We start from the raw sequence: 17,826 nt of genomic DNA, 5'->3' as shown, positions 1-17,826 counted from the left end.
TTTTGTAAAGTTCGCAAGCAGAAAAAACTATGACTGTATTGAAAAAGGTGACGTGTAATCTTGTCATTGGTTAGCGATGACATCATCTGTTTGGTCGCATCAAGTTGCTGAATTCCTTACTGGTTAGCTAACTTGATGCGGGAAGAAATGTCGAGATTGGCTAAGTGCTTTAACTGGAAACTAAATAGGCTCAAAGCAATGTTAAGATCCACATGATTCAGCAATAGAAAACACAAGAATTCAGTGGGTCAAGGAAAGAAACGACAGCCGTAAAATAACACCCTTTATTTTACCGAAGGTAAAGACGGGCTTAACTATTGGCTATATCCTATTGAAAGATACCACGATTGAACAAATTTCGGACTTGCCACAAAAGGGTTTTTAGAAAGTCTAGCACAAAACGGGTGGTTTTACAAAGTGAATGAACAAGGTTGGCCATTAACAGATCAGATTCTAGCTCGAAGCGGGTACCTAACAAAAGAACATTTTTACCCAAGATCAGAGGCTAATCAAGAAATTAAAGGATATCAGCGAAATTGAGCGAAAACAGTTGAAATTGTTTAAGTTAAGAACGAAAGTGTAAAGTTACATTGTAAAAATTGACAGTCATCTTTGGATGTGTTTTGGCCCTGCAATTTATTAATAATAATAACGGTTTCAAAGAGAGAAAAATAAACGCTACTGGCCGTTTAAGAGTCAAATCCCTTTCTAAATCAGGCTGGGTCGATCACAGTGAAGATTCCTCTGAAGTTGTTTTGGAGATTTTCCCCTTTCCTCATTTACATTGTGGCTACAAGGTGGCAACGAAGATATATTGCTTACAAATTTCTTGAGAAGCTACTACCTTTGACATCTTACCAATTTTGAAAACAATAAAGTTTACGTAATCTGACACTTCAAAGACCATGAGTAATGAATCACTACATCAGAAAATATAACAAAGGGTTATCATTAACACGATTTTTTTTCTTGAAACAAAAATAAAAAAACGTTTAAAATAAAATTTGGGCTTTTTTTTTCGTGTTGTTAATGTTGTTGTTGTTGTTTTTCACGGCACCGATTGACTGTTTCCCGTTTTAAAGTGTAAAAGTAAATTAAGTTTCCCAGGCTTCAGAGAATCCATAGAATCAATACATGTGAAAGAAAAACTGCATACGAATTATCTAAATAATTTCAACTAAAGTAAAATTTTCGAAATATGTCCATGAAAAAGAATGTAAATTTTCATTGAAAACAACTGCTTAATCCCACTTACTAAAACAGCTGACAGAATAAATGAAAAGCGTCATTTGACAAGAAAAGGCTTAAAATTTGTGCTAACACGGAAGATACTAGATAAGGCACATTTACTTACCAAGGATTGAACAAAATAAAATAATCCCGTGGAAAATGGAAAGTGCTTGAGTTGGCAACGTCGGGATATCAACAGAACTTGTCCTAACACAATGATCTTTTCTCTAAATACCGCAGAGAGAACAATACATGAGAAGAGATTGAAGAAGGTGACGTGTAGTCTCGCTATTGGCTAGAAATCGACTAGCACACGTGATTAGACACATCGAATTTCCAAATTTTTATTACCTGATGAGTGCCTGAAAAATGCGTGATGATTCATAGCTAAAGCTAGTAAAATATAGGTCCTAGGTTGAATTTAACGCTTCCTCCACCCTCAGCAGAAAAAAACCGTTGTAGCGTTTCTTTCTGGTTTTGTACGATGACTTACTTATTCAATCTACTGACTGGAAATTAGCGGATCATTTTACCAAGAAAAATTTTAAAACGTTATTGCACATTTGAGTATCAAATTCCGGCATGAAATATTAATTAAGGCGTTATATTCAGTCAGATCAAGAACGCTAAGTTTTCTTCCTGTTAATTCGCGACTCTAAGATTGTAGGCTTATTGAAGAGAATAATTTCATTTTTATTAAAACTGGATCATTTACAATTCCAGGGATTTGATTGGCTTAACGGCCATGGTATATGAGCCATTATACCATGCCCGAGAAATAGAGACCATAGAATTGTCTTCTGGTTGTTCTTGCAAAGCAAAATCGGCAAGAACTAGCAATATATCTTGATTGTTTTTAATAAAACAATTATTCCACTCCAATTGTTGGATATATAAGATGATTATAGCCAACTCGGCTCTACGCGCCTCGTTCGTTATCTACTGAATATTCGTCGTCCGTAGTCAACAGATATCCTGCGATATACGTAATTTCATGTGTCGGGGAGAAAATGGTAAAGTAAGATCCTGTCCGGCTTTTCTGCAGTAAAAATGTGCCTTGTAACCAATGTGTTGAATAATAAAACAATTATCCTGCTCAATCTTGCGGAATATCCCCTGATTTTAGCGAACTCAGCCTACGGCCTCGTCGGCTAAGTATCAGGCCAGACATTCCAAGAGTTTTCGCAGGATAACTGCTGTCTCGCTCCCTCGCTTAGGGCTAGAATTTGATTCCCGAATGGCCAGTAGCGTTCAGTTTCCTTGGTAACACACCGGTAAGTTTTAGGACAATAAGACATCCAAAGACGGTCATTCGCTTCGCAATATAACTTGAACCTAAATTGAGTTTAAGGGAATAAAAACTTGTTCGATTATTTTCGCACAATTTCTCGTTCATGTCGCACTCATGATCACTCGTCCAGGAGTTCAGGGCAGTAAGCGAACCTGATTTGTCTCCTTGTTCAATACACTGATTGTCATGGTTTGTTCCGGAGCTACGCCGGCGATCTTTACAGAGCAAAACAATTCACAACGGCAACCTGCACTGCCGACAATCTCTAGAAAATCTTTCAGGCGCGCAGATTCAAAGTTTCGTTTTACCTAGGGAAAGAGACCGGCTAATTGCCTATAGTATTTCAATAAATCCATGCGAACGTGACCAAGACCTATCAAAGACCAGCAATATAAGTGCCTGAATGTGGTGCCAAGTTGCTCTGTTGCGCGGCTCACGTGTACTCTGATCTGGTGCTGAAGTTTACATGTATTATTTTATCCCTATTTATACCGGTTCATTTTCAAAACATTTGGTCCAAATAAAGATGTTCTGACTGACTGTCAGCCTGGTCTAGCCTGGGTAATGTTCTTAGTATGTTTTTAAATTCTAGTTAATCTCTGCCCTCAACATTCTTATAAGAAGGTGTTAGTATATAAAAAAAATTGAATTGCCTAATTGCCTTAATTGCTCCTCCACTGGAAAATCCCACAAATAGTTGATTCCGATTTCAGCCAAAAATTAACCTAATACCAGCGTTTATGTTTCCTTATAGGCTATAGAGGAAAAGGTTTCAGCACGTAGGACGGAAAGGTTTTGGCACACAGGAAGGTTCTGGTGAACTTATAGTTTGTACATGTGGGTGGCTTCAGTTAGCCGGGCTTTAGCCACTATACGAGCGAGTCACGTAAAGTTCATTTTGTATCGCTTGCTATTACAGTAGTGCGAAATGCAGGGATCACCAACAAAATCACTCCACATATTTCGATTAATTAACAGGTCAAAAAGACGCTGAGAGTCGAAAGGGTAAAAAATACGAAATTACATAAAAATGCATGCTAGCGTTAATACATTGTATATTTCTGGCTTTTCGTTCGTTTCATCGAATTGAAAGCCTGTTTTCAGTCTACGAGATAAATTTCCGGTGAGTACACTATTGCAAAAAAAGAGATATATATTGGTAAAACAGTAACGATTATTTCGCTGCACAACTAACGCATTGTATCTGCCATAGTTTTCGCAGTTTTAATCGAGATGACCTTGAATGCCCTTTCTTTTTCGGGATCGTAATAAATAGCCCGGAAGTGAGGGCCAGTGATCTTGTTAAAAGTTACATCATTGCATCCAAAAAGATCTCGGATCCAATGTCCAATGACCACTGCATGAGCTGATAAAAACAACGCATTATATTGTTATATTATATTAATTTTTGGTGACACCATGCATTTTTAGTCACGCGCTGATCGTACGCGCAACGTCATAAGTCATGGGAAGAGTGTGTGAGGGGAGGGGGGAGGGGTGTGGTGCGTGTGACCCGCGTTCTCTGGATTTGCGATCTCCGATTTTGGTTCCTGATGTGACATTAAAAGGAAAAAATAGTAGATTTTACGCATATGGTATGTTACTCGTGTGTATCTGTATGTGCTCGTATATTACTCTTGCGTTACTCGTATATCACTCGTATATGTCCGTGTCTTACTCGTTTGTTACTCGTATGTGTCCGTATGTTACTCGTTTGTTACTCGTATGTGTCCGTATGTTACTCGTTTGTATCCGTATGTTACTCGTATATCACTCGTTTGTATCCGTATGTTACTCGTATATCACTCGTATGTGTCCGTATGTTACTCGTATATCACTCGCATGTATCCGGTTGTTACTCGTATACCACTCGTTTGTATCCGTAGATCACTCGTATGTCACTCACAGTGTAGAACTCGTGGGTGTTTTAGTCACGATCGTCCTTGAATGCCCTTTCCTCTGCGGAGCTCAAACGCCGGATTGTGATTGCTAGTCAGTATAACTCAATGAATTGCTCATTTGCGTGAATATATGAACATATTTAGCATAAACAAACTGTTTTTTATCCAGTCTTTCCTGAAACTATTTATGTTTATAATAATGTACACTTGTTTTCCATTCTCTGAATTTTTTTAGTAGATCTACTACTTCCGGTTGATGTTCAAAGGTCGGAGAGGCGTTAACCAATGAGATTTGCTCTTTTATGAACATTATGTACCACAAACACAAAACACGCATTGTATCTGGGTTCGCAATTTTTATGGTATTTGTGGATGGAGACGTCCTTGAATGGCCTTTCTGTTGAATTCCGCGGGGTCAACGATCGTTTTCGTGAAGCCTGGACTCCAGACTATATATAAACCAATGAGATTTAGCTAGATTTGATTTGCATTGAATTTATTATCCTTGTAAGCTGATCATAAGGCATAAGGTTAACTCCAAATTTCTACACGCTTCTCGTTGAAAGTTTTTCTTGTTTAAAATGGGCTCTTTCATAATCGAGACGTTGCATGTTATAGGAATCGTGCTTTGGCAATTTCTGAAGTCGTTCATTCAGGTTTTTATCCCAACGCCTCGTAAAGATATCAACGGCGAAATCATCTTTCTCACCGGCGCTGGAAGCGGTTTGGGCCGTTTAATGGCCTTGAAATTCGCCAAGCTTGGAGCCACAGTGGTTTGTGCCGATATAAATCAATCTGCGAACGAGGAAACTGTCAGAGAAATTAAGTCTCAAGGCTTTAAAGCGCACGGATATCAGTGCGATTGTAGTAGCAGGGAAGATATCTATCGGGTGGCCGATCTTGTAAAAGCCGAAGTTGGGGATGTCACGATTTTGATCAACAACGCCGGGATTGTCAGTGGTAAGAAATTTTTGGAAACAGAAGACTGGATGATTCAGAAAACCTTTGAAGTTAATACAATGGCTCATTTCTGGGTAAGTTTGCGTTTCGTTCGTCATAGAACGTAAATAAATATTGCGTGAAATCGCACATGTGCTCTTGATAGCGCACGAAACACAGGTTGTCCTGTTACTGAGCACGCTCAAATTTAATCCATTTTTTATGTTCTTAGCCTTACTCCACCACTGTTACATTGATTATTTAACCTTAAAGTTGATTTGTCATATTGTCATATCGATACATGAAAAAACAAGTGGTTTTTGGCTGATAATCGTGACGTGGTCCAAGGTCCAAATGACAGGAGCGCAGATATATGTGCGTGCAAATATTCGTGACAGTCTAGGGTGGGGTGAGGTACGAATGCGTAATGGAAAAAGAAGGTTAATGCCATTTCCTACTCTTTATATTATGTGGATTTTTTATTACTCTTTTAGGTTTCCTTTTGCTTGTCAATCTAGGGTTTTCATATGAGATTTTTTTCAACTAAAAGTTGTTAGCTGGTCTGGCTCATGGTGATGGAGGGGAGGGGTGTGGGGATGACCCCATACTGCCCACAGATCAGAGTTACCTTCGATCTTCTAGAAAATTCAGGAAATGACATGAACTCTGCTCACAGTATAGGGGAGAACAAAGGTGGGATTCAAATGTAAAGGATTTTTAATCAGGAAGGGATTTGTCTCAATTATTTGTCTCAATTTTATTTGCGATAAACCATAAAATTATACATGTACAAGTATACATATAGTGTAATATATAAATTTAAGATAGAAAATGTAACACAGTAACATAGTGTAATATGTATTAGTTATGCAATGCTTTTGAGTGGAAGTTATGAGTGGGATATAAATTCACGATATACCATGTGAAAGCTTTCATAACTAATTTATCCCATGCCACTCATTGAATTAACACAAAACGTCACTCTTTAATGCTTTAACAGCAAATACAATCAGTGAAAAAATATTCAACAAATTGGCAACGTTTCTTGAAAGTACATAATTTTGATAAAAAAAATATTAAATATAATAGGTAGTGCTCGATCTATCGGCGGGAAAAATTTGTAGGCCGTGAGGAACGCCAGGATTTTTTCGTGGAATACTACCCATATTTGGGTACCACAGAATATGCAAAGGGTTTCTAGCTTTCTGATTTGTTGTATTCTCTATGGCATGTGATAAATACATTTACAGTGCATTTGTAGTCGGCAATTTTATTATTTTCTATTTATGTAAATGATTTTGTTCCTTTTGCCTCTCACAACAGACCACCAAGGCCTTTTTGCCGTCCATGCTGGAGAAAAATCATGGTCACGTTGTAACAATAGCTTCATCTGCTGGTTTCTTTGGAGTGTCTGGGTTGTGTGATTACTGTGCGTCTAAGTTCGGCGCTGTTGGCTTTGACGAGTCCCTCTTTATGGAGCTTGGGATCATGAAGAAGGATGATGTTCACACCACTGTTATCTGTCCATTCTTTATCAATACCGGCATGTTTGATGGAGTGAAAACAAGGTACATTTTCATGTTTAATTCACTTTATTTTATTTTATTCAATTTTATTTTGTTTAAAGAGGCAGTGTCACCAATTTTTAAAGTGCCTTTGACTATAGGGGAAAAAAACAATCATTTGTATTGACGGAAATGTTAAAATAATGTGTCAGTATTGTTAACAATAAACTACTCTACGAGTATGCATAATCTAGTATTTGATATCTTTGATATCTTAATCTTGAGCAATGTTGGGTCTCCTGTGTTATCAAGCGGTGGTATTTTTTGTCGTGCGTCGTTCGTGTACCATTTCAGCACCATCTTGAATTTTGTCATATGCGTAAATGATATCACACACCTTGTAGTAGTAACTCTGGTTAAATAGTCTTATTTTGAATTAAATTGAAATAACTGTGCTTTGGTTTTTAGGTTTCCTCTGCTTCTGCCAATTCTTGATCCTGAGTGGGCCACAGATAAGATGGTGGACGCTGTCCTGCGGAATAAGAGTGTTCTGTTCCTTCCAAAAATGCTAAAATTGTTTCTCTGGATAAAAGGGTGAGTGGACAATAGGGTGAGGGGGGGGGGGGGGATTGCTGATTATCCTGACTTCTTACTGTTAGGAATTTGTATGGCTAGAACTCACAGGGGGCAGTGTTCCAGATAAGAGAAGGGTCTCAGGTCAAAAACCTGAGAAGCCTGGCTTCCTGACCCGACTAAATGAATGGTAAACGTAAGAAGATGTGGAGAGAACCTTATCTACTGACCCTTCAAAATCCTTCATTGACTCCCTGACTCTGAAAGTTATCTGGAACACTAAGGGGGGTGCCAAAGATTCGTTTTTCTAAATCTAAATCTAAATATCATTATGTCGGCAAAATCGTATGGGACATCACGCCAACTCTAGAATAATAATGATTGGTTTGAAGTTCATGATTGTCTTTTGTTTTGTTTTTGTTTCTTTTGGAGAGTAGCAGGGATTTTGTCCAGTTTTGCTTTTCTTTTTACGTGGGATGCCTGTGCAGCCCACGTTATAAAATGGGGGCCGTTTGTTCTTCTTTGTATCCACAAATGCGCATCTTTCAATTATTAACTCGTTTTAGATGTATCAAATTCAGTTATTTCCTAGAGGGGATCTTTTTGTCTCCTATTGTCCTCATCAGAATGCAATAACTTAGGGCGCATTTTTTTATCCACAATTCTGGAATAAGAATGGTTGGTACGGAATGCTAGGAATAATTCGGATTGTCTGCATAAAAAAACGCCCGTTGGTCCTGGCTGAGTAAACATTGCGTAACAAATATGGCGGCAGACGAAGAGGCTGCCGTTGCAGCCGTTATCGTAGCAATTTTCCTCGTACTTTTGGAACAATGAAATTAGAAGTAATGTTTTATTTGTCCAAAAGTGTAACCTGATTTTTTTTCCGGTAGAGACGTATTTGAATCCGTAGGGCTCATCTTGCCGTCCGCCATCTTGGATTTTCATTCGCAACATTCTGTTCATTCTGCCCCTCTGAGCAGAATGGATGGAATGGCATTCTGTCCATTCCGGAATAGGAATGCGGCATAGAAAAAGGCGCGCATTTTACATTCTGTCCATTCTCATTCCAGAATTGTGAATTGTGAATAAAAAAACGCGCCCTTAGTGTAGGTCAGGAGGGATCGGAGGGGAGTTAATTATTACTTTTGTGATTATTCAGGTCCTAGTGGTCTCTCGGTGGAACTGAAAAGGCTTGACTTTAGTGGCGTGGCCATATTGTTTTAATGTTTTAGATTCCAATGTGCCGTTTTCAAAAAGAAAATTAACCCTTTTGAAGTGGTAAATCGAAAGAATAACTTCTAAGAAGCACTCGACAGTAAAAACGGTGGAAATCGGAGAGTTCAAGGCAAAGGAATCATGCTTCTGTTTGACAGTTGTAGAACCATCCAGAATATGCGAGGGAAAGGTCATTGGTATTAAGCTAAAACGCAGATCGCATCACTTTGTCGAATTGATGCTTAAACGCAACTGGAAATCCACTTTACAAATAGTTTAAAGGCTTGATATTTGTCCATTTGTACTAAAGGTTTTCATTTAGGAAAGCTTTTTGCCTGTTTTCTTTCTGTTTTTTTTTTTTTGTTTTTTTTTTTGGTAAAACGAAAACAATTTTGTAATCTTACACTTTTATTTACATAACCAGAATCGCGAGTCAGGCCACGTTATTGCAATAGAAATTCCGGTATAACGATAAGATACGTAACACAAGGGAAACAACATAACGCTATCTTTGTGACTCAAAATATTCCATTAGCTAGGATAGTCTGCCAAGCATACAATAAATCAAGGGGCATCACACGTAAATGCCAGTATAGGCATCTTGTTTGTTTTTGTTTTGAGTAGTGAGATTGAATTCTGGCAGTTTGGTTTTTTTTTTCTCAGTTTTTTGGGGATGTACAGTTGAGTTAAAGTTAACTGAAGTGGAGTGGATAGGGAGTAAGAAGTTTACACCCCTACCTGCCACTTCCTTCCTAACATAACCTAAGGAAGAACCCCCAATCTAGGTGATCCAGTAGGTGATCTAAGGTGGACCCCCCAACAGAGGTCATGGTGGATTCACCCCCCCCCCCCCCCCCATCCCCCATCTAGGTAATCTAAGGTGTGCCCCCAATCTAGGTTAAAAAGAGTCCACGGACCCTCCCATTCTAGGTAATCTAGGGTGTATCCCCTAACGGGGGGGGAGGGGGGGAGTGGGGGGGTTGGGTAAAGGGGGCTTTTTACACTCTCCATAAGCAAATGCCTTTCTCCCAATTCCTGCCCTTTGTTGGGTAGCTCAATCCTCCTGTTATCTAACAATTAAATTAACAATTTTCATTTTTTTTTCAGCACTGTTCCAACATCCACTTACCATACCCTAGCAGAGTACTTTGGAACCAATGCATGTATGGATGAATTCAAAGGAAGGGCTAAGAAGACAGAATAGATTAGCTGTGACGTGCTTGCCTGTCAAGCCAACTAAGAACAGGTTAAGATTTAACTGTATAAATGTATTACTTGTTTGACTTTGTTTGACAATCATTTATAGTCTTACGATTAAAAAAAAATATGCCAAAAAGCTAAATTATAGGGTGCATTTTGGGGGAGAAGCTGCTTCTCAAATCATATGGATTCTTCACCACTAAAATAACAGAAGATCCAAAAAAGGATCATTTGCCATGACAAGGTGCCATGAGAAAAGAAATAGCTTAGCAATCGTTAAAAGAAAGCTGATGAACGTGCCTGCTAAGTTACAAATCAAAGTTACAAAACTGTTTAGCTTTAGGAAGGGTGCTTACCATTGCTGTAAAGTATCTTTTAATTGTGTAGCTTCTGGTGTGAAATTTGCACAGAAACCTATCTATTTTCCACCTCCTTGTGATAGGAAAAAATCAAAAATGGCATGAAAAAAATGGTTCATGTAGAACGTCATGTACAGTAACTGTTGTAACTCTTTCGAATCCTTTCCCAACAAAATGCTCAGGGGATGAATCTCAAAAATCCAGAAGTTGAGTTGATCTGAAGAATCCACCCGGAGTGTGGATTTTATGGATTCATGATCAGTTTTTGGATTCAGAAATCCGGTTGCAGAATGATTTTCCCAGAAAACACATCCAGTACTTAAAGTAAATCAGTAAATTTGCAAACAGGCAAAAACAAAAAGTGCTCTAGATAACATACTATGGGTAATTGCCAGATTTCTGACTTTCTTTAATATATAGATTTGGCCAACATCTTTATTGGCAGACATTATTGCTTCTACTTGTAGCAAAATTTGACATCGAAATGTTCCTGTGTTTCTTTATTCTTTAGTCAACCTTATTCTGTTGTTTTAATAGCGTATACAGTCAAGTATTTTGGCGTAATGCTATCTGTTGCCAATAGAAGTACTGCAGGATAAGGTTTGATTGCATGTGAGGGCCCTATGCGCCATCTTGGCGCCAGGGGACATGTGAAGGCACTGTAGTGTTGCCATAATGTACCTGCAAGTCTTCATGTCTTACACAAGGTTCTTTAGACTGGCAAGAGAAATTTATTTTAGTTGGGAAGCTGCTTTTTGGACCACCCAAGTGAGTCTTTGTTAGAAATAACAACATGATAAGTTTTGCATCAAATGGAAAGTCGGAAAAATCTGAGCTCCAGATGGGATTTGAACCCACGACCCTCCATGATCTAGTCGGATGCTCTTTGGCCATTTATTTTTAGTAGGATGGAGTGGGATGAGGAATACACGTCCTGACATGTGCCTGATACTGTTGTTTTAAAAGAGTTTGAAAGAATGGGTACACAGTTGCAAAAATTACCCATTAAAAATAGTGGAAAAGAGAAAGCATTTCATTTTCTAAGTTGAGCAGACTTTCTGTCACTCTTCATATAATATTTTTGCAAAGGCAGATCATAATTTAATTGACAACTCCCAAGTATGCTTCAAGTAGCTTGCTAAATTTGCAGAATCATAAACTATTTAAATAGCAAAGCAAAAAAATCAAAGACAACCTTTCAGAACATGAATTTAATATATAATATACTCTCTTGAGGTACAGGTCTTATATATTTTTTTTTAATCAGAACTATCCTCCTGTTGATGCAAAATTATATTAACATAACATATTTTCATTACAGTGTTATTATTTTCTTGCAATTTATGTTGCAAAAATGTATTATTTCTAGTTAAACTAGTTTGAAACAGCATTATATCCTTCCCCCTTCTCCTGGGATGAAGTGGATTAATTGTGTAGTTTATAACAATTTCGTTTGTATTTAAAGAGCCAGTCCAAACAAAACACTTTTCTCTGGTTGGCAATAAATTTGAAAGTTGTAAATTCTCATTTTCTGGGCGTGAAACATGAGGTGACTTTAATTCCCAATGAAGGGTAAGCTGCTACGTGTTAAGTGTGAAACAACAATTTAGTGTTTAATTTGATGAGTGAATTTTAGACTGACACCAAAATTAATAAATGATGGTGAACTGGGCTTTCTGTGAAGTAGTTTTTTTTAACTTCCCTTGACAAGTGACCTACACCCCGCACCCCCCTCCTCTCCCTCCATTATCACACTCTCAGGTGTTTAAACCTTTAACTCCTAAAGCAAAACGACATTTTCTCCAGATCCAAGACTACAAACTCAATGTCCATGTACAATATACCATTTTAAAGCTACTCATGAGTGTATTTCATTCCTGTTATAATCATGAATGAGAAAAGTTATGGTTCTGAGATAAATGGCCCTAAAATGTTAAAATTTAAAAGTTCAAAAACGTCACAATCCTTACAGTATATTAGGTATACCCTTTAACTACATGTATAGTTTATTTTGCAGTTCTCAACATCTTCATTAATGTGAGAGCTGTCTTAAGACCCACAACGTCTAGGGGAAAAAAGTTGAAAAGTTATAGGGGTGGTCAACCATATCACATATGGGAGGGGGTTGAGTTTTTATCCTTTTAATGAGCAGATATTCACAAGACTTTCTTGGTGTCAATAATCCATAGAAATCTGTCAAATATTGAAAGAGTTATGGCCTTATGTGCCAACTGGCACTCTTAGGGATTGAAGGGTTGATCATGGAGTGATGAACATCTCATTTCCCCTTACCTGAGTTTCAGTACTGTACATTTCTAAACAGACAGGTGAAAGGTAATGAGAAAACAGGTGACAAAGCGGATATTTTCTTTATCTAACACTAAATTCTCATAACCAGCATTAAAGTGACATAAAAAGGCTTTAAATCCAGTTAATTAATGGAACGTGACGCCTTGGGGGTGGTAGGTTGGGCAAGTTGTTTTCCCAGACAACTAAATGTGAAGGCCTCGTCCATAAATGAATGCTCTCTATTCAGTATGTTTTGGATAAAAGCCTTTCATGGCAAGGAATTTGTACCAATATGTTGTATGATTGTCTAAAAATGTATCTTACCTCTGCTGGGATTGGTTCTTATTTTGTTAAGCTCTGTCCATGGCTAGTAGTTTGCCAGGCTGTGTCTATTTATTTTATAGTACAATTTTACCTATTGGTTGAACTTTGAGTCGCTGTCTTGCTGTAAAAGCTGCAGAACACTATCCCAGGGCATTATCCTTGCAGTATTGCACGAGCTCAAACAGGTAGTAGCAATTTTGTTTACCCACCCTCCCTCCCTCCCTTCCTCCCTCCCTTTGGAGGAGGATTGTTTTATATATTAAACTTGGGGTCACTCCTTACGACTCGGTTAAGTCTGCGTTGCGACTTCCCCCAAGCTCTTGGCATTTGTCCTATCTTGCCATCTTATACCTTTGCCTTCACTTGTTTGATCCAGCCCGTATGGTACTGGGGAGATAAGAAAGGCTCTGCCAATACTCTTGTCCAACTTCACGTGAGTGGGGATGTTAGTGAGGCTTTAGTTTGTTTTGCGCGTATAACCCGAAGTCGTATTAATCTGCCACTGGGCTGTGTGCCCCCCCCCCCCCCCGACTACGCCATCTTTTCTGTTAACTTTGTCTTGAGACTGTTATCTAGCTGCATGCTTTCTCAAACGATATTTAGGACATGAGGAATAGTGACATTAACGATACCAAACAGTATGAAAAATTAGCAATTCAAACGTAGAGTAAAAGCAAAACTCGTTTGGTGGATGCGTCCATTTTTATTTTGTGCCCAGTTTACCAAACGTTGTGACACTATTAAATGCCGTTTACCGAAAAACAATGCATTTAAAAAAATGTTTCAGAGAAATTTATGGTACTAGTAACTTTATTTAAAGTAAAAAAAAGGTTGGGGAGTGGTCACTCAGTCTCCGAGCCGGAGGCTCATGGAGTAAAAAACGCTCGACTATGAACTATATCTAGATCCATACAACAATTACATTTATGTAATTCCAAATAGTCCTAAACTAGATTTTAAAAACAATCTACCTATCATTAGGAATTTATAAGAATTGAATGTGAGAAGAATAGTCCCAAAGGTTTAAAATTTATAACTGTAAGTTGTACAAAGCAGAAGTTGTGAAACTACTATACTCGAACAGCAAACCCACCAAACCGCAAAATAGATGGTCGTCTCTGCCCGCATCCCCCCCCCTCCCCCTCCCCTTCCCTCGACCTCAAAAGATGGTGTCTTTATTGCATAGCCACCCCTCTATCCAGCAGTAAAAAATGACAATGAGATTCAAACCTCACTTTTCTTGTTTATATAGCAATGCTGACTCTTGCTAGCTGAATATTTGAAGCTAATAAAATTTTGTCGGTAATGTTCATGAGATAGGTGGTGTCTTCGATAACCCCCCTACCCCAGACAAGGTGGGGTCCTCTTCGAACAAATTTGTTTAACTAGTTCCCTTACAAATGTCGCTAAAGTGAAAGACACGCTGTTCCCACCGGCTGTTAGGGTTCTAGGGTTTCATACCTGCTAACTTTTTTATGATTATTGTAGGTGGAAAGCCTACCAATTTCACCCTTACCCTTGGCTAGTACCTGAGCAACATAATTACGCCACTCGAATTGCTTCCCTACAACATCTGAATCCTAGTCCTTTCAGAATAAATATTAGGAAATTTTTGCCCAACAATTATTGGATGCTATTACTGGAATGATATTCCTATATCTATTCGTCAAAAACCAACAAAACAACTATTTAAACGAGCTCTCTTCCTGTTTTATTTTGCTCAGTATTAATCACTGCCACACGACCTTGTAAAACGTTTTCTGTCTTTCTTCTCCTCTATTTATAACTAGTTCTACTTTTTCTTTTTTTTTTTCTTTCTATCGTACCAAATATTGCAACGTAATTTGAAAGGGCATACAATTAGCTAACTATATTTTGCCCTTCTCCACTCCTGTCTTATGTACTGTAACCTGATATAATAAGATCTTGTGGAGTAAATATAAAATGCAAATACAAATTGGTATTTTGCCTTTTCTTTCGATTTAAAGATTCCTTACGTTAACTCAAACATATAGATTTTACCCCTTTTTCTAAAAAGGCCAGTGTCCAAGTTTGGTGCCCCACCTGTTGGGAATCTTTTAGAATTAGAGTTGAACTTTTAATTCACTGTTTAGTCTTTGTTGACCATTTACCCGTATAGTGAAACTAAAATATTTAACAATTGTTCCACGAGCGCGCGTTGGATATACGCACCTCGTTGGTTATAATCATCTCATATCCAACAAGCGTTACAAACAATCAAGAAATATTGCTAGATCTTGCTGATTTCACTTTGCAAGAACAACCAGAAGACAATTTAATGGTGCCTATTTCTCGGGCGTGGTATAATGGCTCATATACCATGGGCGCTAAGCCAATCAAATCCCTGGAATTACATTATACAATAATCCAGGTTTAATAATACAGAAATATATCGACCCAAGAACATTATTGAGCACATATACGAGAAGAAGCACTTAGTTTTAATTTTAGCAGAATTTTGACCAAACGCAAAATCCCCATTACACAGCTCCTTAACCCTTTAACCCCTTATATCAAAGAACAAATTCTCCTAGCTTGTTTCCGTTCTCTTCTTATAAAAGTACTGGGAAGAAGTTATTGAAATATCAAGAAAATTCACCTTGGATGATCACATCCTTAATTCTCGTGACCTCAGGGGTTAAATAAGCATTGCTATTACAAGGAGAAATTTGATGCTGATCACATTCGGCTGTACATCCCCATAATGCAACGTGTAAAACAAAGCATTCAGCAACTCACTTATCAAGCTCAAGAGCATGGTATACACGATAGGATTGGAGCAAAGGTGGGCAAATTGTGCTCTTTTAAAGGCTACAGGACGATAAACTACGTTCTCAAATAGGTAAGTCATTTCAGAGTTGCCTTGAACTTCATTATGAAAGCAAGGCTAAGTGCAAACTGAAGCTTTTCCGGTATATGAAAATTAGTTTTCATCCATATGCAAACATATGAGAGGCTTTGCACGTAGCCTCGCTTTCATAATGAGGTTCGATGCAACCCGGAATGGCCTATTCATTTATCCCCATTTCTTTTCGTCAAATTATGAAATATTCTCAAAGAATAAGAAAAAAACTTAATTCCTCTCTCTGGAATATTCACAATCATCATCAATTCTCCGCGCGCCAGTAGGCGCATAAGGCCGACACATTCTCTGACCAACACTCTCTGTTCCGTGCCGCCGCCTTGGCTACATTCCAACTCTTCCACCCAACCTTTCTTCCTCTCAACAGTCCTTCTCTAAGTGGTCTTTGGTCTCCCTCTCGCCCTTCGTCCCTCTGGAGTCCACCCCAATGCTGTAAAACAGTCGTTTTCTCTCTCTCCCCTGAGTACATGTCCTTACCAGTTCGATCTTCTTCGTCGTACCTCGCAGCTTATTTCATTGATCTCTGCTATCTCAACCACTCTCTTGTTCGTCATTCTTTGCTGCCATTTGATCTTCATTATCTGTCTAAGGCATTGGCATTGAAAACTATTCAGTTTGCGTTCGTCAGTCTTTGTGATCTTCCAAGTTTCACAGCCATATAGCAGGACCGGTCGAACTTAAGTCTTGAATAGGCGTATCTTGGTTCTCCTTCCTATTCCTCTCGCTGCTCACACCTTCCCTAGCCTCTGAAATGCACTGCGAGCCTTCTGCAGTCGGTTCATAATATCTTTACTACCTCCACTCTCCTTATCTACAGTAGCTCCTAGGTACAGAAACTCCTCGACGTCTTCCACCTCCTTGCCATTCACCACGATGCTCTCGATGTTGCTAGCATACTCAATCCTCAGTGTCTTGCACTTTCTCGCGTTGAGTTCAAGGCCTACTCTGGCTGCTTCTTCTGTCAGTCTCCCAGTCTTCTCGTGCAAGTCGTTAAACTTGGATGACAGCAGGGCAATGACGTCTGCGAAATCCAGGTCCTCGATCCAACACTGTTGTGAAATTCCACCGTGTCCCTCTTCTCTTGTCTGCTGTTGCCTTCCTCATGGTCCAATCCAGGGCCAGTAAGAACAAGAATCCTGACATCACACATCCCTACTTTACTCCAGACTTGATCTTGAACCAGTCTGATGTCTCACTTCCGTCAATAACTGCGCACTTGAAGTCCTCGTATATGTCTGCCATCACTCTCACCATCTTGCAAGGTATCCCATAGCTTCTCGTGATGCTCCATAAGCTTTCTCTGTGTACCGAATGGAAGGCTTTCTCGAAGTCCACAAAGTGTATGTACAGACCTGCCCTCCACTCATTTGCCTGCTCTAAGATGTTTCTTAATATAAAGATCTGCTCGGTTGTGCTTCTCCTCGGCCTGAACCCAGCCTGCTCCTTTCGAAGCTTCTTGTCTATACCTACCTTGATCCGCTCTGGCATCATCCTGCAAAATATCTTACTAATGACGGGTAGTAAAGTCACTCCTCTCCAATTATTACAGTGGCGCCAATCACCTTTCTTGAATATCTTGACGATAAGCCCCTTCCTCCACACTTCTGGCCACTTCTCAGACTCCCAAAGCCCGTTATAACATCTAGTCAGCCTACTTGCGGTGTCTTCCTTGTCAGCTCTCAGTAAGCCTGGGCCCACTTCATCTACTCCCGCTGCTTTCCCTCGCTTTGTCATCTTCAAAGCACTCTAAACCTCTTGTACTCGCCATCTTCCTAGATCTATTTCCTCAATCTCTTTCTGGTCTTCTCCCCCATCATCTTCCTCAGGATTTAATGGGACATCCCTGTTAAGTGTTTCACTAAAGTGCTTCACTTATCTCTGCAGCCTTTCTTCGCTTCTTCCTTTGTGACAATTCACCGCTACCGACTAGAAATTACAATAAAAAAAACATAGTCTGGAGCTTTCGCTCAGCCTTATCATATGAGCTTCTTCAGCAGAAGTGAATTGTTATGCGCAACGAACCTATGAAAGCATACGTGTTTGAGTCAATTAACCACCAAGAGAAAACATAGAAACAAGGCTGAAACGATAGAAAAACATACCTTTCAAGTGA

The 17,826-nt window shown here is 38.9% G+C and overlaps 2 protein-coding genes across 2 annotated transcripts in view; one reads left to right on the top strand and one right to left on the bottom strand.

The window, feature by feature from the left end:
• LOC146454346 (uncharacterized) overlaps positions 1-1,455 on the bottom strand; it is a 30,500-nt gene extending 29,045 nt beyond the window's left edge. The window contains exon 1 of the mRNA XM_085095502.1: positions 1,355-1,455. The gene's annotated coding sequence lies outside the window, so the exon portion shown is untranslated. The remainder of the gene's footprint in view (positions 1-1,354) is intronic.
• Positions 1,456-4,766: 3,311 nt separating this feature from the next.
• On the top strand, positions 4,767-10,577 carry LOC146454345 (epidermal retinol dehydrogenase 2-like). Its single transcript, XM_085095475.1, has 4 exons — positions 4,767-5,456; positions 6,685-6,929; positions 7,335-7,460; positions 9,765-10,577. The coding sequence occupies exons 1-4, from the start codon at positions 5,004-5,006 to the stop codon at positions 9,859-9,861; spliced, it is 921 nt and encodes a 306-aa protein (XP_084951601.1). The 5' UTR covers positions 4,767-5,003; the 3' UTR covers positions 9,862-10,577.
• Positions 10,578-17,826: the final 7,249 nt, after the last annotated feature.

The sequence above is a fragment of the Pavona decussata genome, unplaced genomic scaffold, assembly GCF_977016875.1.
Source record: "Pavona decussata unplaced genomic scaffold, jaPavDecu1.1 SCAFFOLD_302, whole genome shotgun sequence".
In the NCBI taxonomy this organism is placed as follows: domain Eukaryota; kingdom Metazoa; phylum Cnidaria; class Anthozoa; order Scleractinia; family Agariciidae; genus Pavona; species Pavona decussata.
This window is presented reverse-complemented; position numbering and strand designations above follow the sequence as displayed.